This window comes from Enoplosus armatus, chromosome 5, assembly GCF_043641665.1.
Source record: "Enoplosus armatus isolate fEnoArm2 chromosome 5, fEnoArm2.hap1, whole genome shotgun sequence".
NCBI lineage: Eukaryota > Metazoa > Chordata > Actinopteri > Centrarchiformes > Enoplosidae > Enoplosus > Enoplosus armatus.
Window position 1 is genome coordinate 15,610,695 of NC_092184.1, and position 21,119 is coordinate 15,631,813.

The 21,119-nt window shown below is 42.3% G+C and overlaps 1 protein-coding gene across 1 annotated transcript; it reads right to left on the reverse strand.

Annotated features, from left to right (window-relative positions):
• Positions 1–528: 528 nt before the first annotated feature.
• Positions 529–15,355, reverse strand: LOC139285541 (BICD family-like cargo adapter 1). The gene is made up of 10 exons (XM_070906112.1): positions 15,025–15,355; positions 13,441–13,656; positions 7,729–7,848; positions 6,600–6,746; positions 5,911–6,093; positions 4,001–4,165; positions 3,174–3,251; positions 2,766–2,878; positions 2,349–2,469; positions 529–1,580 (listed from the first exon to the last, which is right to left on the reverse strand). The coding sequence occupies exons 1-10, from the start codon at positions 15,268–15,270 to the stop codon at positions 1,335–1,337; spliced, it is 1,635 nt and encodes a 544-aa protein (XP_070762213.1). The 5' UTR covers positions 15,271–15,355; the 3' UTR covers positions 529–1,334.
• Positions 15,356–21,119: the final 5,764 nt, after the last annotated feature.

Genomic DNA, 21,119 nt, shown 5'->3' on the forward strand with positions numbered 1-21,119 from the left:
TTTTCAGCACCTGGTGATCATTACATTGATCATTGATCGTTCACCTTATCGATGCGCTGCATATGTGTTATGGCCATTTCATGCTGTAAGGCAGTAAAAATGAACTCTAAGCCTGTAAATGAGATTTCTGCAATTCATTTTCAATAATTTCATCAAAATCTGTAAAAACATATCTTAGCTTTGTGATTATTGCATGTGTGCATTTAGTGTGTAGATTGAGGTCAATTTCAAATGGCAGCAACAACACTAGTTATCGAAAATGTCCAGGAGATATATTATATATTTTCGAAGGCTCTATACATTAAATGTATCTCTATTTGTACGAATTACTTTGCACAATGTATACACTTGTCTTCAATTTGTGTATTTGTAAAACAACCTCAGCAAATGGTCATCCATTTTGATATTGTACAGGAGACAATTTGTCGTAACTCTCTAAATTGAAGACATTTTTCAGTTCCTTGATCAAATTCTCTTAATTTGACAAAGTAGGACGAAAGAAGAAAAGAAACAGTCAAAACACAAAACTCTGAAAGGATTATTTAATGTTATATATTGAATTATTTAATGACATATGACAATAATTCCAGATGTGGTCAGTCAGACAGGTTAGGAAACAACACGGTTTGTACTAAGCAGCCTTAATATTGAACACTGAGTCACAGAACATACATGTGTGACACATGCTGCACCAAGTCATCATTCAGAGAACGTATTTGTTTTTTACTAAAAACCAAACAAACAAGAAATTATAAAAAAAATGACAGCTTTCTCAGTGTACACGAAGACATACAGTGTTTCTTATACAATCAACATTTTTACATATTTAGCTTTCGAACAAAACTGACAGTAAAAAAAAGGCAACTTCTCACATCCAACTTGGTATGTAAAGACACTTAAGTACAATTACAAATGAACTGTTTGATCGTTTACTTCCTGACCGTACTTCTCTTTCTCTTCGATCTGTGACGTTAAATAATCTGAACAAATACTTTCCACTGATCTACACCTATCATGTATACCATATAAAGTCTCAGACATAAAGACATTCACAATATTACAAAATAAGGCACGATATTTACAGTCTCAAGCAAACTTTTCTAATGTAATTCTGTGAAATTCCAGGTCGTCACAGTTTAGATTTTAGGAAGGCTCAGCCTCTCAGTGAAATGTGTACAAGTAAGTGTCTATTTGACAAGTCTTTGTCCGTAGTGGCTCTGTTGTTCATCACTAAATTAAAAGTGTCTTTATGGCTTCTTTTCACCACACATGATGTACGGGAAGCTGCACTCTGACCTGTCCTCCTGGCAGGACGGTACAGCACTCGCTGTCCATTATTTGCCATACTGTGCCCCCTTCCCCCGTCTTAACCAATCCCTCCAGGGGGATTGGGTTTTGTCCTGATTAGTGTCTGAACTCCAGGTTGAGGAGGAGGAGGAGGAGGGCTGACGTGTCCAGGTAGAGGCCGTTTTGCTGGGCCTGCGGAAGAAGGACATGCCGTTGGAGTTGGACTTCTTCTGAGGAAGCTCCGACTGCTGCTGGGACCTGAGCTGCTGGTTGATGATGATCTGGATGTCATCCTGAGGAAAGGTGGGGAGGAAGAGGAAATGAGCGGGAAGTCTGAGGAGCAGGGATTCAGTCTGGTGTCTCATGTTGGGCGGGAATAGCAAGTCAACACGGCCCTCATATCATTCTAGCACACTTCATATAGTCATGTGACTGTGTCAGGTTGAAACATTACTTCATTGTTAACAGTGTGTCGTTATCGTTGATACTGAAGGAGTGTTGGAACTAAAACAGTATGATCCCGATTTGTCTTAAACCTGGACTCTGGAATTGTTTAACGTCATTTAGTTGCCAGACTTTAGGCCTCTTTTTCAGCTAACAAACATGATTTCTACGGAAAATGAATCAGTGTTTTGGTTCAAATATTATCTGCATAACTTCATCAAAACACGAGACATCAGACCCTCCGGCAGATGGCTCGGCTTGGCATCGTGACTCAGCAGCAGAAGGACTCGTAGATAGAGACACCTTCCATTCATACCCCTCCAAACTGACAGGGCCGAGAGAGATACGGCTGCGTCTGTCCCTGACCTCCGACTGAGGACACCAAGCTGAGATACATCCATCCATTATCTCTAAAACTGCAGACAGCATGCCTCAAAAAGTGATTTTTCATCTGTTAGGATGCTGGTCTTAAAGGTGTAAGGATTTGAGATGTGCTTACAGCTAGACAGTGTGACAAAGAGACTGCATGAGAGTTGATTTAAGGGGGTTTAGGTACACAGTTGACGGGATGGGAGGGACAAAAAGCTCCACAGAGAAAAAAAAAAAAGGGACCCCACCTGCCAGGCTTCCAGTTCCTGTGACAGCTCCAGTTTACGTTGGATGGCTTCTAATAACTGGTTGTTCAGGGACATCATGTCATTTTTACTTCTCACCAGCTCGGCCTCCATCAGGTTTTTCCTAACAAGAAAGGATGAAACCTCTTCAGTCACATCACAGTCATATGCAATGTCATGTGCAAACTCATTGCTATGGCTGCAATAGTAGCTTCTTATAAGAAAACAATTACGTCTCTCTTTTTTGTTCCCCTGACAGTAATTCATTGATTTTTTCCCTGAATATTCAACCCAAAATCTGCAGAATTATTCTAGATAAAAGTTAAGAATATGTAAACAAAAGATGCTGTCAAAGGCATCTGAATATGCTGGATAATACAATTTGCATTGAGAGTATTTAGGAAAAAATGAGCTTCTCACTTGGCTATGGCTTCATCTCGGTCTCTGATGGCCTGTTGGACGACCTCAGCCTGCTCCTGTACGCTCTGCAGCTTCTGCCTCAGCTCAGCGTTTTCCTGCTGCAGCTGGACGTTCTGGAGACGGAAGAAATTAACTGTGTTTATATCGATGTGTTTGTCTGTTTAAAACAACAATGAAGTCATTGTTGTCGCACTAAAATGGTTTCTGCCTTCCGAGGACTGTTAAATGTTCCTATCATTTTTAATCTTGTAAATGTATCTCCAGTAAAAATGCTCTCAAAGGTCAGTGAATCTGTCTGTGACACGATTACAGTGACAGGTCAGTACTGACACAGCCAACTCCTAAAATAATGGGCCACTGTGGGCTCTGCTCCTCCCCGGCAGACGTGTTCGTTCATCACTGGGTTACCTGATCTCTCAGCTCCTGTGCTGCGCTCGGATTCCCACACTGATCACCCGTCCTGTCAACAAAAGCTCGATTCAGCTCCTGGGACGGAGACGTGAACAAAGAGGTCAGGTGTCTGCAGTGCATTTCAGAGAGATTTACACCAAAAGGAGTTCCTGTGGCGTTGGCCTATTTGCTTGGTGCTCCGAGGGAGGAAGGGGATGGAGCAGGAATATTTAGTTTCAGTGATAAACGCCTGTTACTGCTCTGAATGGAATAGAAACGCCATGAGACACAACTGGACAATTGTATATGCTTGCTTGTGGCAAACAGAGGCCTAGCGAAGCATAAAAGCTATCAATTGCAACAATTCATTGGCATCCATTGCATAAACAAGGACACACAGTCCCTCAGCATGGTTCAGTGTGTCGACGCTAAGGTGCCTCTAGCAGCCAGTAGGGGGTAGAGAGGCTAACTGTGAATACATTCATGAATGTGGTATGTGAGTAGGCTACTTTCTGGATCCATCATTTGACAAAGTGGGGAAGTTATTCCACTTTCAGTACAGTTGTCCTTTCCAGGATCATAAAAAAACAACATTTCAGAGGTGCAAGGTTGTTTCTAGCCTTCGTCTATCAGACTTATTCATCAAACTCAGAACACACAAGGGACATATATAGACTTTAGAGCTGGGAGTTACACACATTTACAGAAGTATGTATACGATAATGATATAGAAAAGCTACAGTATAATATTCCTGTCCTCCTTTGGTTTCAAACAGCAAGGTCAGCCCTTTGTTTTGCATTTCCTGTCCTACTCCAGTTGCTCATTTTGTGCGACTCTCGCTCACCTGAGGGCTGGACGTCTGTGCCAGAGTTTGGGCCACTCCCTTCAGCTGATGCAGCATGGCCTGCAGGTCCTCCGGTTGATCCACGACCTCCGGCCTCCCCGAGCTCTTCAGTTCCTGGGTCAGTGGGAGCAGTAACTGAAGGATGGAGCCCATTTCTTGCTTTATCTGAGTACAACAGGAGAGGAGGCACGTTGATTCGTGTAAAAAAAGTGTCAACTTAACTATTAAGTTTCAAGTGTTGAGTTACTCTCACAAAACAATTGGTATAGCTTGGAGGCTGCAACTGTATATATGGCCTACATTAAAAGAGATACTGTTTCAGATGTTTTAATGAAAAGTAACCAATTACTGACAAAAAACTGGGTCAAAAACAAGGTATTTCATTTCCCTTTTTCCTTTCAGCATGCCACTTAATCTCTTTACACACATCACATCTTGAGTGACATCAAGTATTTACACACTGGGAGGTGCAAGCATTACCTCATCACTTTATTTAACTTCCTTGAGTCAAACATATCACATGATTACACTGATCTCATGATACTCATAAAATCTTGTGATAAGTTTACAGACACCGGTGTAAACGTGAGCTGTGAAACAAGGAAACTCTCCTACAATGTGGCTATGACAAACAGGAAATGTAGAGAGTGACTCATGGGTGCAGTTATACATCACATTTCCCTGCTGGAACAAAACAATAACAGTAGAGACCCAGAGTGTGAGAATCAGAAGACTTGGCTTCGCTGTCAGGCAGTTTTTCCAGTTCCCCTCCCAGACATAATTCAAACTTCTGCAACAAACCATATCTAATATTTCTTTGTGGCGTCTTCACTTTGAGGCCCTTCACACCTTCTCCTCGTGTGTCCTCCTCACGTCAAACACAAGTCACACTGTCACACAGAACTTGCACAAAATGTTATGTCAGCATGTTCCTCTCTGCAGAGACAGCTACTGTGCTGTGTGTTCACTGCAACAACATTTATACATGTTTCCTCAAATCCAACTTATAGATGACGTTTCTCTGGTACACGTCTTTCAGGAAAGACTTTGTTTAATATTCTTGTTTCCACTCATCACGGGAAAACAATTTCCCTTCAAAAACACACATGAATCATTGCGGGCAGGACTACAATAGAGCAAGCCCCAAAACGAACACTTGCCAACCACAGTATGGAGATAAAGTCAGCGCGGCCGGTCCCAAACAAAACTATTCTGGTGTTTCTGTCAGTTACAGTGCTTGGTTTAATTTACAGCCTCTCTGCCTTCTGCCTTCCTACTTTGTTTTGCACAATTACTCTGCAGCATTCACGGTAACTGTGTTTTGAAAAGAAATGGAAACAATTTTTTCATGCTCTGTCACAGGAATGTCTGTTTTACGTCATTATATCATCTCACATCTCACTTGTCATATGGCCAATTCATATACCTACTGCTACAATAATAAAGCTGGTTCTTGGTTAAAACAGCGTGTTGAATCCTACAACACTGTCGGACTCACAATGGACAATTTGAAAAGAAAAAAAGATCCAAATCCATGCAGCATAACCAGAGATATCGTTTTTTTATTCCTTGTCAAAACCTGACGCATACATTACCCACAATGCAACTTTACCAAAGTTCACTTTATCGTTTTTTGTCTTAATTCACTATCTAAGAACACAATTCTATTCCTCATAACTTCTGTATCACATTTTTTTGTGCTTGTGGAAGATATAAAGGTAGTGTGAGTTTGCAAGTATACAAATGTATTTTTGTGAGGAAATAGTGTATTTGTGGGAACTGCTTTCAGTCGTGGATAAATACACATTCGGTTTCAGCCAAATCGTTCTCCTGTTCTGGCTTAATGGCTTAAAACACTGCAGTCTGACTGTGCTTAAGAGTAACCTGCTCGAGTCCTGCTGCTTTAGTACCTCTTCTTTGCTGACTCCCAGCCCCGCCGTCTCCAGGCTGCTCTCCAGCTCGGACAGCAAGGAGGCGTCTCCGTGGCTCCTGGCTTCCTGCAGGGACACCTCCTCCTGAAGCTCCTCCACCTGGGCCTGCAGCTGCTGTGAGCGACCCCGCGCTGCCTCCGCCTCCTGCCACGCCTCGGCTAGCTGAACACAGAGACAAAACCCGCAGGTACTAACGTGAGTCTGAAGTTCGCAACATGTACAACACATGACAGAGATTGAGATAAGACAACATTATGAATTCTCAGATCATGTCGACGATGAAGATGGACATGATAAGACAAATGAGGCTGTGTGTGATTTTTAAAAGGCTGTCATGAGACACTGTAAAACTTACAACTAATGTTCAGTGCGACTGAAATCCTGACGTGCCAGATTCCAGCCTTCGGCCCAACATGAAACTAAACGAACACGAGTGGAATCCAGAATTGCAAGTGAAAGTTACAATGACGGGGATGAGGTGATTGTTTAGCAATGCTTTCCACAATCCCAGCCGAAACCCAGGCCGCCAGGCAGGGAGCAGAAAATCCCTTTGTTATTGAGGCTCTTTCATTCATACACCAGCTAACCGCACTTTTTGTCCTGCCTTGTCTGTGTTGGCCTGCCTGTGTGTGTCTCAGCACAAGCATGTAATGTATTTGTATATGTACCTGCTGGCTGTGCTGTTGGTTGAGTTGGTCATGCAGAGCCAGGCGTGTGTGTAAAGAGGCCAAACTCGTCCTCAGCTCTGTGTTTTCTTGACACACACTCTCCAAACGCTCCTCCAGCACCTGTTCCTTCTGGGTGAGACGCAACACCTGAAAAACACACAAACACACATCTTAAATATGACCAAAAAAGAAGTCTTCTCCTACTGTTCCCTTGCTTCACACCACATCAATTCACCAATGTTGATATCAGTTTCTTATTCTCCCTGAAAAAATGAAACTGTTGGAAGTGTAAAAATGAAGCAGGTACTTTCATTTAATGTGGGAATGTTGAATGAAGAGTGGTTACATAAACCATTTGCCAGAATCTCTCCAGCTGTGTTTATTAGGAGACAGGTCTCTTCTACCACCATGTAAATTACAAAAACAAACAACAAAACAAACTTAAATTGGTAGGCTTTATTGGCACTTGAAAGAAGAGTGAGACAATGTCTGATGACTGATATTGCCTGTTTTGAATCTCTAATCGGAAGGCGTAATAATTATCCAGGGAATTTCTGTGAGGTTTGGTTTCATTTTATAAATTCATGTAAACAAAGAAACATAATAGTAAGTAAAAATTCCTGTTTTACCGTGAAAATATGATGCCTCATCTTTATGTTGTGTTTTCTTTTTTCTTTTTTTCTTTAATTATTATTATTTACTTATGTTATTTCTATTGATATTGAGACTTCATATGTCCAGGTTTGTTCAGTTATCTGTTCTTCAGTGTTTTACTGTAAGACTTTGTCTTGTGTTGCATTATGTTCTTAGTTAGTATAAAAAAAACTAGAATCCCAAAAACTCTCTGCCATACTGTTCCTCACACTGACACCAAAGTGAATGCAACAAAGCACAGTGAGAGGAACCAGAAGCTGGCAACACTTTTAACAGGAATCGTAATCTGAAATCTCATACAGACACGCTGGTGCGGTGTGTTCTGGTCATTCTGTACGTGTGATCACATGATGCTCTCTAGAAACATTTTACATGACCATCCTTTTAGCAGTTACATTTAGGATTAGCTTTGGTTTGATTTTAGAGTTACATATACAGTGTGTGTGTGTGTGTGTTGTGTGTGGTAGTCAGTTACCTGCTCCCTCATGGCACTGATCAGCTCCTCCTCCTGCGGCCTGTTCTGGCTTCCTTTTTGCTGGAGCTCCTGCTTTAGAGCCTGCAGCTCACTGGACATGGCTCTCTCCACCTCCATCGCCTAAAAAACAAATCAGAGAAAACACAGATGTAAGGACGGAGTAAAAGAAAATAAGCATGTGGCTTTTGAATGTGCAGGACAGCCCTCTGTGTGCATTTTGTTTACTTTTAGACATGAGGAGAGAGATTTAGTCACAGACAAAATTCATTCAGCCAGAAATCAAAATATGACCAAGAGAAGTGGAATAATACGTTTGTTTTCAGTCAACTTGAAACTCCAAAACAAAGCTTGCCTGAGGGTCGAGCTTTAAGAGAATTGAGACCACAATCTTGTATCTAAAAATAACCAAATATAGAGCCGGAGGTAAAATCCTGCAGTCTAGACCCAGATGAGAAGAAGCATAATATGATACCTGCCTGAAAAGTGGAGATTAGGTGACTAAAATTAAACATGTGTTTGGTCGGGTTCTTGCTGCGGGCCATGCAGCACAAGGAGAATGAGAGGTGGTTTTCTTTACTGCCTTTAGAGCAACTGCTTATATATCAACCCAGTGGTTCCCAAGCTGGGGGTCTAAAGATAAAATCTGAGGCGTCACGAGATGATTAAAGGGGCAAGACAGACAGACAGTTTTTTTGCCTATCTTTCTTATTTTTGCTTGAAATCTAGATAGTGTCTCCTCTTCAGGCTTCAAACCATTCAGATAAAACTATTAGAGAAGGAACAATGATTGTTGTTGACTCATGTCCACACATAACCTGTGATGAGGGGTCACAAGTAAATATAGGCTCATTAAAAGGTACCCTGTGGAGTTTTTAACCACTAGTAGCACTATGGAGCAACTTTGTCACAAGTGGGTCCCTGTTTTGTTTGTATCACATGCACATACAAGAACACGCGACAACACGATGCAACAATCCTGCGGAAAAACTTTGTTTACAGTAAAAATTCACAGGGCACCTTTAAAGAGGTCATAAGCCGAAAAGGCTGGAAACCACTTTTGTAACAAATCAAAAAGTAACATGACTCCTGTGATCACTCATCCATCAGAATAACAGAAACAATTAGCCAATCATTGACAAACTACATGTCATATTAAGCATTAAATAATGACTTTGACATTAAAAACACAGGGATCTTTGGAGTGCTGCTGCAGTTCTGAAGCTTCCCAATCCCCACCAACCCTCCCTCGTCCCGGTCTGGGACCCTCAGTTCCCCTTACTCAGCAGTTTGGCGGGCCCCTGTCAGGTCCCATCACTGCCACATAATACAAGATGAAAGGCCGGCCTCTGCGGCAGATGGAGCAGGGGGCATCTTGGTCTCGTCTGTGACATCATCATGCCACATTAGACAACAATGTTGCGGAGGGTAAACATGGACATCACAAGGGTGAAGCGGAGGGGACAGCTTGTGTGTATGTGTTTGCGGGAGTGTACAGAGGAAGTGAGGCAGGCGTGAGGGCTAAAATTAGTGGGAAGTGTGTGTGTGTGTGTGTGTGTGTGTGTGTGTGACGAGAGTAAAGCAGGCACTGATGGGCAAAAACAAAACATAGCATGCAGACACACTTTGAGGAGAAGAGGAAGGGGGGGCTTAAAGATGAACGTCGTCATTACTGTTGCCTCGTCTCGTCAACACGGGCCCCATCCACAATAGAGGCAGCGACCCACTGAGAATCACCAACACAGGAGTAGAAGGAGGACGCTCCATTTGGTAGAAACACAAAGATGATATCCCCTCACACGGCCCCCCAAGCCTCAGGCCCTCACCAGTCCAAACACAGAGGTATCTAACAGCTGACTACCCAAGCTACAGCCGAGCCCCTCAGGGAGCACACAGAAAAGACGGCTTTCCCCTGGGATGATGGGATGTTGGGGCAACATCAAAGAAGCAAATGAAAGATTTATATCTCTCCCCGATGTATATTGTCTTTCCCTTTTTGTCTGTGAGCTGCGTGATGCTAGTAGAGGGAGCAGAGGTCACGGGGGCTCGCCTCAATTCAGGCATCTCCTTTTACAATAACGGAAATCCACAGTGAGGGATTTGTCACAGACGTCCAATAACACACTGTGATCCACGGCCAGGGAAGGTGATCATATAACACTGGGTGGAGGGGGTGAAAAAGGCATTATAGAAAGAAGAAAGTTGATTGGTAATTATTTCGATGATTTCTTTTTTTTTTTTAGCAAAGACGCCAAATATTTGCTGGTTCCAGCTTTCTAAAACGGGAGGATTTGATGTTTTTGGGTGACACATGATAGCAAACTAAATATCTTAAGGATTTGTGTTGTTGGTCGGACAAAACAAGATATTTGAAGACGTCACTGTGGGACGGTGGGAAACTACAGGCATTTTTCACTATTTTCTGACATTTTATTGACGTCCAAGGTGGTGTCTTAAATAGCTTGTTTTGTCTGACAAAAAGTCCAAAACCCAGACATATTCAGCCTACTATCGTATTTCACCAAAGAAAAAACATCAAATGGTCACATTTGAGAAGCTGGAGGAGGAAAATTTCAGGCATTTTTGCTTGAAAATGACAATTAGTCAATTATCAAAATGGTTGCCGATTATGTTCCTGTCGACCAGCTTCTCAATCTACAGCTTCTAAAATGAATATAAAGTTGAATCAACACTTCTCTGAAACAGTTTAGACAGAAGATGAACAGTGTAACCTTTATGAATGTGGGATTTTACTGCGGAGCTGCATTAGTTTTAGCTAGGTGTACCTAATAAACGGGCAGCTGAGAGTTTGTTTAGTCTCTCATATCACAACTACAAATACTGTTTTATTGTAGAACTGTGATCATTCAGATTCAATATTGACTGTAGCATATTGAACCAGAGTAGCTGGTGTAAACAAATCATTATAAGCAAAAGAGTTGAGTAAATGACTCTGCCCAAGAAACAAACTGAATATTATCAACATTTCCAGCTTATCATCCAATAATTTTACTCCCTTTCCATTTCTTATCCATTAGATGTGTTTATATCCAAAAAGCACTGATAACGTTAAGCTCTGGGACATTTTCTTTTGAACAAGACTCAAACGAAACCAGTAAAATGTCTTAATCTCATTTTTCTTTCCTTCAGTGGAAATAAAGTCATAGCCTGCTGCCTCCTCAGATTCAGACTTCATATATGTCCTTGTTAAACATTCAGTGAGTCCTCACATTTTGTTTCAGCTGCAGGAATGACAACATGTGTAATGTAATCAGAAGGAAAACACCCTGACGTCACTCAACACTCCCTGATATTTAAACACCTACTTTATGCAACTGTCCAAACAGTCAGCGCTGCACCGCGTGACGTTCTGGCACACGTCAACATTGTTTTTAATGCAGCCGCTTCCTCAAAATGCACCAGGATGGAGAATGTCAGCTAATCTTTCCTCTCACATCGGAGCTTTGCTTTGCTGTTGCTGGTTAACGTGATGAGTTTCTCTCTCGCTCAGGTTTCTGTGGTGCGATACCGACGCCCTCCTCCAGATTCCTGTCATGCTCCGGTTACACTCTCACAATCAGGATATAGAGTTTCGAGCTCTTTGAAACCCGCCAGAGCTTCATTATATGTAGACACAGAAATGGTCTAAAGTTTATTTTTCTAACATGCGAGAATTAAAGACATGAGAATCTACACAGAGTACATTAGGATGCAAATTAACTCTAAACTTCCTCCAAAAACTCTACTGAAGCCAAGAGCTGAATCGATTAATCGACTAGTTGATAGACAGAAAATCATTTGGCAACATTTTGTTGATCAGTTAATCGTTTGAGTAAAGCAAAAATGACAAAGATTTACTGGTTCCAAGATTGTCTTCTGGCCCCGAATGTGAATATTTGCTGATTTTCTTAGTCTTCGATGATACTAAACTAAATATCTTTGGGTTTTGAGCTGCTGGTCGGACAAATCAAGACATTTGAAGATGTTATCTTGTGCTGTGGGAGCTTGAGATCATTGATTATTGAGAAAATAATCAACAGATTAAGTGATCAAGAACAAATGAATTCCTGGCCTAGTGAAGCCCGGTCAGGACACACAGGACAAAACTTCCTTTTCCAGTCACAGCTGTGGGAGCGGCTGTACAAACACACATAATCACAGACATACAGACACAACTCACCGCAGCAGAAGCTACAGCAGCCTTCACCACATCTGGTAAAGACACGTCAGACATGGAGCGTCTTCGCCCTCTTCTCCAGTCCAGAGTCCAGAGTTAGCCATGTGTGGTGCCAGACAGCCAAATTAAACATTTTCTCCACTTCCTCCTCCCTGAACAGGCCCAAACCGAGATAGCACCTTTTATCTAAATTGACTTTTTCCTGAACTTCAAGGGAGTCTGTTTTCCTCAGTAAGTCCTCCAGCCTGGCCGCAGAGGGGGATTGGAGAGACATTCATAGTTCCTTATTCTGCGGACCTTGACTCATGGGAGGGTGCACACTGTTGTTTGGATTCATTTTTAACTTTGGAGCGCAGGTTTGCTGCTCATTTTCAAGTAATCGGTGATGTGCAACGCAGCACATCACGACTGTTATGTTTAGCAAAACATTCCCTACTTTCTCAGGCTGGAAAAATACTAAAGGTTGTACAGCTGTGTGATCCAATCAGCTCCTCCATGTTCACTGTTAAGAGGCTGTAAAATATGTCACCTATTTGATTTCCCTCCCAGTGTACACGGTTTCCTTAGGATCAAACACTGGAGATCATAAATATTTGACTTGAACACATTTGAGCTGATAAAGATTTGAGTCAGCTGTATGTTGCCAGTTACTTTGTACATTATGTAATCTAAGCACTGTGTTAAAAGTTAACTTCATGTTACTGAATGAACTGGATCTAATTTAACACACTATAATGATCTCATGTAGGGCTGCAACTAATGATTATTATATTTTATAATCGATTCATCTGCCCACCGATTAATGGTTTGGTCTACAAAACATCAGAAAATAGTGAAAAATGCTGGTCACAAATGACTAAAAGCCAAAGTGAAGTCTTCCAATATGTTGTTTTGTTCAAACAACAGTCCAAAAGTCAAAGATATTCAGTTTACAATGATATAACACAGAGAAAAGAAGAAAATCGCGAGTGAAAAGCAAAACCAGCATCTTCAAGAGCTTTTCTACACTTTCCTCCTTCTGTCCACGATCTAAAATCAAATCATGGCACTAACATCACACCCCGTCTTGTTTGCATATCATTTCCATTCTGCTCCACACTGGCACGCATCATTTGCCTGAAACCAACAACTCAGACTTTGTTTCATAGCTACTGACTGACCGACTCCACTTCTCTCTCTCTCTCCTGCTCAGATGGAAAAAAACATTCTTTTTTTTTCGTTGTCAGAACTTCTATAAGTAAGCATTTTTCCATGGCCTTGCTCTGAGTCTATGAACAGCCGGAGAGTCTGGCCTCGCTCTGAAGCAGATTAGTCTGAGTCAGACTGATATCGGTGTGGTTTACAAAGAACATTGAGTTTCAGTGTGCCTATTGGATGACAGCCCGTCTTATCTAGAAGACCTGCAGCTTTGGATCCACCGCTCAGGTGTTTGTTTCACAGAGGCTCAGTGTCCTTTGAACCGAGCTGTATGGTCCCCCCTTCAGTTAATGTGATGCTGACATTAAAATAACTGCCTGCCGTCCGTGTGCGGGACTCACAGTGTGGAGCTGCTCCCTGAGTCGCTGAGTGTGCTCGCCGTGCTCCAGCTGGGCTCGACTCTTGTCCCTCTCGGCCTCGCTGAGGGCCTGGGTGAGCCGCTCCACCTGGGCGCTCAGCTCCCTCACATCCCTCTCCAAGTCCCCCACCTGGCTCTCCCACTGGGACTGGCAGCCCTCCAGCTTCAGCCGCAGATCATGCCTGCCCTGCTCCAGCTCCTGCACAGTGGTGGAAAGATTACAGTTCATATTATGCATATTATGCATACTATGCATCAGTAAGAGGATGTTACAATGATAACGTTTTATTTTGAAAAGGAATTTGAGTGACAGCAAGCATCATTAAGAGCTGCAAAGGATCATGGGAAATGTAGGACAGCTGGAATTGGAATAAAAATGGAGTACCTGGGGATGCACTGAGAATTTACAGTATTTAGTTTATGTCAAACGTATTTTATATATTATAGAGATTATATTAGAGCTGAAACTAGTCGATTAGACGATCAAAAGAAAATACAACAACTTTGATAATTGAATAATAGTTTGAGTCATTTTTCAAGCAAAACGTTCCTAGTTCCATCTTCTCAATTGTAAGGACTCTTTTCTTTCTTTTTACCTCCAGAAAAGCAATGTGAAGACGTCACCTTGAGCTTTAGGATATTGCGCAATTATCACTATATTGTGATATTTCATAGACTAAATGATTAATCGATTAATTGACTAAGTAATCAGCAGATTAATCGATAGTGAAAACAATCGTTAGCTGCAGCCTTATATTCCATATAAGTATAACTATTTGTCAATGTATGAATCCGTTTCTAGGCAGATAAGTCATTGCCTCTTCTTTATTGCACTTTGTAGGGTACCTGCCACATAACACCATGCCTATGGTTTGCTTTGACTCTGATAAGTCGTAGTCACGCCTGATAGGTTTAAAGATTGAACATCTGAACGAGACATCAGCAGTCACACTGAGAAAAGGCAATGAGGCCATTGTTTAGTCTGTCATATAGAGTATATAGAATAGATAGATCAATATATAGAATATATTGAATAATGCTGTAGATCATACAGTATGATTACTGTTCATGTTGTATTTTCTCCATTATTTTGTCAAATATCGCTCTCTATTATGTTTATATAGAGAGAGCGATGATATATATAAATATATCAAGTCGTCATTTGGACAACAATAAAGAAACTGCTAACTGTGTGTCTACTAAAGAGTAGTTTTCACCATAGGTATCAGAATACAAACGGTCTTATGATCTGTGGTCAGAATAATCTGTGATACATTCTTCAAATTGGCTTGTACTGCAAGATATATGTAGAGTGTACTTAATATATTAATTTGTGTCCCAACGTAAAGACAGTTGATATTTGAATGCTTTATGAATGAGTTTGCTTATCCGTGGCTGAAAAAAAGGGAAACCTTTCATTTCGTTTTCACCCGACTACAAACATTAGACGCGACCACGTCGTCAAAACTATCTAAACCACATATTTCAAAATGAAATCTTCCATTATACACTCTTTATTGGCGCTCTCCCGCCGCTCCTCTGTATGATAAAGGCAGATTAGTCTTACCTCCAGCTTGTCTGCGTATTGTTCATGAAGTTTGTCGCTCTGATCTTTCAACTGACGGTTTTCCAGGAGCAATGCGTTTCCCAGCTGGGCTGCCAAAATAACCTCTTCCTCCTTTTGTTTCAAAGCAGCCACAAGTTCATTGGGGTCTTGATAATCTGTTATTTCCTCCGCTCCGTAGTCGAAGTAGAAATCCTCCTCCAGGTCCATTTTCTTGGACTTGAAGCTCCATCCATCCAGTCGATCCATAGCCGAGAGTTAAGTCAAACACACACCTCCTCAATAAATAAGTGTTTCTTTTTTTTTATTTAAAGCAAAGACGCAAAACACACACGCTGAAATAGTCGCATACATGTGTGGACGAGGTGCCCCTCCATGACACCTGCCTGCTCTCTCAGTGGCTGAAGCTGAAGGTTTGAGCTCCAGGCGGAGAGTCGGCGGCTCGTCTGTCAGCGGCAGATGACTCTCTGCCTGTCTGTCTGCAGGGGGAGTTGCCTTCAGTCACCTGAGCAACTGTTACCATCCCACTGTCAACAACCACACCGACACCTGTCCTCGGTTTATCACGGAAAACTACGCAGCGTGGAAACACCTGTATGATGTCATTGAATCCAATATATGCCACTCAAGATGTTTAGTAAATAAGAATAAAGTTAAATTAGAGGGTTTTGATATAGGAATTCTGTTAGATTTCCATTCTGATTGAACTACATATATTCTTATCTGTGCAAAACAAAACGTGACATCTTCATACTGGAAATGGAGGAAGTCCTCTCTATAGTATCATTAATGTCAATGTCAGTCTCACACCATACAAGCATGAATGTATCTTGTCTTGATGCAGCTCGGTTTTAATTGGCACCTCAGTGCATCATAACTAAACAGGCATTTTTATTTTGCTCTTTATTTCAATAATATGCTTCCCAGACATAATTAAATTTTACTGTTTCCTATTCATATGTACCCTGTCTGTTTGTTCTCTATGCACTTCTTCCTAAAAATTGTGAAAGATTATATGAATTTGAATACAACTAATATATAATATTGGATTTTTCTGTTTTTTTTGCGTCAATGTAATTAAGTACTTTGATCTGTTAGTATTTCATTTGCTGGATTAACCAAAAACAGACATTCTGGTCTGGTTATCCATTAACAGTTTCTCAATGGATTTTCCAGGATATATATCGATATCATTAAATGTCATATGCTGTGATAGTGAATGTATAGACTACTCCCTACTACTCAACCCTTGTTCATTGTACAAAACACTCCACTAAAACTTGTCTAACAAGAAAAATATATTTTTGTATTTTAGTTAATAATACATTTTGGTCACTGCACAATTTGCATGATCTGCACAGCATGTATAACCAAACAATGTTTTGAATGCCCGAATATATTTTGAAGTGTGAACAAATGTCATTCAGGCTGCAGCGAAGATGACTGTGAATCTCTTTTTCTCTCTATTCCTCACAGGAGACTGTTTCAGTCGTCCGTTCACCCAACAAGTGCTCGACAAGTCCACAGTGCATGATCAGGGCTGCTGAGCTGAGGGGAGTGTCTGCCGGTTGCCGCTTGCCAGAGGTCAAAGTTCAGCCCCCACAAGGTTTCATGGAGCTGGGGGGGGGGCAGTGTCAGGGGAATAAAAGATGAAGCATCCTGACGCACGGCGAGGCTTTTGTTATTGGCTTCTGTACATATGGCAGCAGGGACCAAGCAAATGTAAGAGGCTCAGCCTTGATGTCCACTGTCTTCATTGTTCCTGCTCAGTTTACAGGCCGCTGATGGATGAGCTTGTGTCGTAAGTGTGACGAACATGTACCACCTGTTGTGAAGTCCAACAGGAACACGTGCACCCAGAGGAGAGGAGACGTTTTAGAGTCAGACACAGCGACACATTCAGACAAAGCTAATGAAGCAGGTGTGTTTCTCTGCCTGAGCGTGTGTGCATACAGTCACACGTCAGCGGAGCAAGCGACTGCTCAAGACTCTCACAAAAGGTAACTTATTACAATGAAACACCTTCTTCTACTGAGTCAGACCACAGAGGACTGTTCCACTTTGCTCCCAGAGTGATGGTACCACTTAAGATCAGGGTTTTCTGCTGTAAAAGCTTCTACAGGAGGTGTGAAAGAATTTACTCTGAGCTACCCAAGCAGAACCATAAAAGCCTGGTTGATGTTTTAAATTAAAGAATAAAGTGTTTACAACAATAATGCTGTCTATAACACTGTCTGAGTGTGCACAACCAGCTCTACTGAAGCAAACGTTAGCTGCACCGCACTGCATCAGCGAGACCTGTGATGGTGGTGAGAGTGCTGACTGTGTCAAAATATGCTTATATGAGTAAAGGACACATAAATATTACAGATACTGATCATAATGAGGAGAATACTGTCGCAGAGCCAAAACATGGAGCGTGACCCTTTACATCATGATTTTCTCAGTCAGGAAAGATCACCTCAGTGTTCATGTTCAGCTGCCGGACTTAAATAAGTCTGACTAGATAATACAGATTGAAAGGGGTGAGTGTTGGGATTCAGAGAATGTCCGTCCCTGACAGTGGTGGAAGAAGTATTCAGATCCTTTACTACAGTAAAAATACTAATACCACACTGAGAAAATACTCCACTACAAGTAAAGGTCCTGCGTTCAAAACAATATGAAAAATTGTAATCTGAAAAGTAACGAGTAACTAAAGCTGTCAACTGTCAGTATTTGCCTCTGAGATGTAGTGGAGTAGAAGTATAAAGTTGCATGAAATGGAAAAACTCAAGTAAAGAACAAGTACCTCGAATTTGTACTTAAATACAGTACTTGAGTAAAGTAGTAAATTGAGTAGTTAAATGTACCACTGATCCCTGACCAGAGGATGGAAGCTGGTGTAAATACATCCATAGAGTGAGAGTAATGAATGAAAGTTGGGTTTGTGTTTAGCTACTACTAATTTCATATATTCATATTTTTAAATGACTAAAGAGAGTTGTTTTAAGAATACATTAAAAGAGAGCAGCAGTGGTCTGATTTTATTTCAATTCAAAGTACAGTTAAGTATATCATCAGCATATTTACATAATGTATCAAAAGTAAAAGACCACATTATGCAGAGTATATACATACATATATATATACAGTATTTATAACTATAGTTATAATGTTATATCTTATAAGTCGGTCATATGTTTTGTAAGTAAAATCTCCAACTTGTAACTAAAGCTCTCAAAAAAATGTAGTGAAGTAAAAATTACAATATTTCCCTCTGTAATGTAGAGGTCTAGAAGTATTGAGAAGCATATAATGGAAATACTCATGCAGTAATAAGTAGTACTACTTAATTGCAGCACAGTAAATGTACTTTGTTTTACTTTCCACCTTTGAGGGCCACTCGTGATACCAATATAAGTATTATTTCATCATCAGTCAACGTCACACCACTTCATCACAGGCCTCTAGTGGCTCCTACTGGACAATGCAAAACACATCGTTGCACTTTTTTAAATAGGTGGCAATGTACAGTATGTTGTATAAAGTTTGTAATTTATCATTAAGTTAAAATGATTCAACTTTATTCCTTGTGTTTATTTTATAGCTCACTGCTGCTTGAATGATTTACTGTATGGCATTGCTCAGTGGTGGAAAGTAACTAAGTACATTTGCACCAAACTTCACCTTACTTATTTCCATTTTCTGCTACTTCATACTTCTCCTCTACTACATTTCAGAGGCAAATATTGTGTTTTTTACTCCACTATATACCACAAAATATAGTCAACAGATAAATTATGATGTAATACTATAGATTAAGATAAAACTTTATTGATACCTGGGGGGACATTCACAAGCTACCCAGCAGATAAAGCAGATAAAGTAGTTGAAAATTAAATATTAAAGTGATGAGTACACATGAATGCATCAATGCATCCAAGATGGCGCCGCGGATGGCTGCCTCGGTCTGTTGGAGCGCATTGTTTTGCCTTGTTTTGTTTGTAAACAGTGTTTTTTGTTTTGGTTCACGGAGCTCTTTCACCAGAGAAGAGCTCATGAACATCAGGGGAACATCTCCAGTGGATTTGTTTCCCGAATTTCTCGCACCTTTAACTGTTTTATGGGACATTCTGGTCAAAGGTGCTCTCACCTTTGCAGCTCTACGTCGCCGTAGAGGGAAACGTGCCGGTGCGCTCGTGCGTCTTCGCCGGCGAGGACAACGGACACCGCTACCCGGAATATTTCTCTCTAACGTGCGCTCACTGGGGAATAAGATGGACGAACTCCAGCTGCTGATGAGGAGAAACAAGGACTTTTATTCATCTGCTGTTTTGTGCTTCACGGAGACATGGCTGGGGGAAAGAACTCCCGACGCGGCGCTGCAGCTGGACGGATTCCAGCTTCTCCGAGCGGACCGCGACGCGCACCTCTCCGGCAAAACAAAGGGTGGAGGTATCTGTTTCTACATCAACAGCAGCTGGTGTAACGACGTGACAGTGATCCGACGGCATTGCTCTCCTTCCCTGGAAACTTTTTTCATAAACTGTAAACCTTACTACTCCCCCCGTGAGTTCGCTTCATTCGTTCTGGTCGGTGTTTACATTCCACCGGAGGCCAACGTGCAGGACGCACAGCGCGCACTCGCCGATCAGATACTGGAAACGGAGCGGACCAACCCGGACTCCTTAGTTATTGTCCTCGGTGACTTTAACAAAGGTAATCTCAGACATGAACTCCCCAAATACAAACAGTTTATTAAATGCCCCACCAGGGAGGGGAACACTCTGGATCACTGTTACACCACAGTCAGTAACGCTTTTCACGCCGTCACCCGCGCTGCACTGGGACACTCTGACCACGACATGGTCCACCTGATTCCTGCATACAGGCAGAAATTAAAACTTTCTAAGCCTGTTGTGAGAACTTCGAAGAAGTGGACCAGTGAAGCTGCAGAGGACCTGAAGGCGTGTTTGGACTGTACTGACTGGGATGTTTTCAGGACTGCTACCAACAGTCTGGATGAGTACACAGAGGCTGTGACTTCATATATCAGCTTCTGTGAGGACTGCTGCGTACCAACTCGGACCAGGGTGAGTTACAACAACGACAAACCCTGGTTCACAGCAAGACTGCGACAGCTGAGGTTGGAAAAGGAAGAGGCGTTTAAGAGTGGCAACAGAGCAGAGTTTAAGGAAGCCAAGTACAAGTTTAGCAAGGCGGTGAGGGAAGCTAAACGACTGTACTCAGAGAGACTACAAAACCAGTTCTCCTCCAACGACTCTGCTTCTGTGTGGAGGGGGCTCAGGCAGATCACCAACTACAAGCCAAGAGCCCCCAACTCTGCTAACGACCGACGCCTCGCCAACAGCCTCAACGACTTCTACTGTCGCTTTGAAAGACAATGGGACAGTCCTGACACCATCCCCCACACCATCACCCACCAGCTCCAGCCCAACAGCCCCAACCCCCTCATCACACCTGGGGCTGAACTCTCACACCTCCTACCACCACAGCTGCCCCCCACAGCGCCCCCCACTCCTCCAGCATCGACACCTCTGTCTGTCCTTGAAAGAGATGTGAACAGGCTCTTCAAGAGACAAAACCCGCGTAAAGCTGCTGGACCAGACTCCATCTCCCCATCCTGCCTGAAGCGCTGCGCCGATCAGCTGTCTCCGGTGTTCACGGACATCTTCAACACCTCACTGGAGACATGCCACGTGCCAGCCTGCTTCAAGGCCTCCACCATCATCCCCGTCCCCAAAAAACCAGGGCCCACAGGATTAAATGACTACAGACCCGTCGCCCTGACCTCTGTGGTCATGAAATCATTTGAACGCCTGGTCCTGTCCCACCTCAAATCCATCACAGACTCTCTGCTGGACCCCCTGCAGTTCGCCTACAGAGCCAACAGGTCTGTAGACGACGCCGTCAACCTGGCTCTACACTTCATCCTCCAGCACCTGGACTCCGCAGGATCCTATGCCAGGATCCTGTTTGTGGACTTCAGCTCTGCCTTCAACACCATCGTCCCGGCTCTTCTTCAGGACAAGCTCTCCCAGCTCAACGTGCCTGACCCCACCTGCAGGTGGATCACAGATTTCCTGTCTGACAGG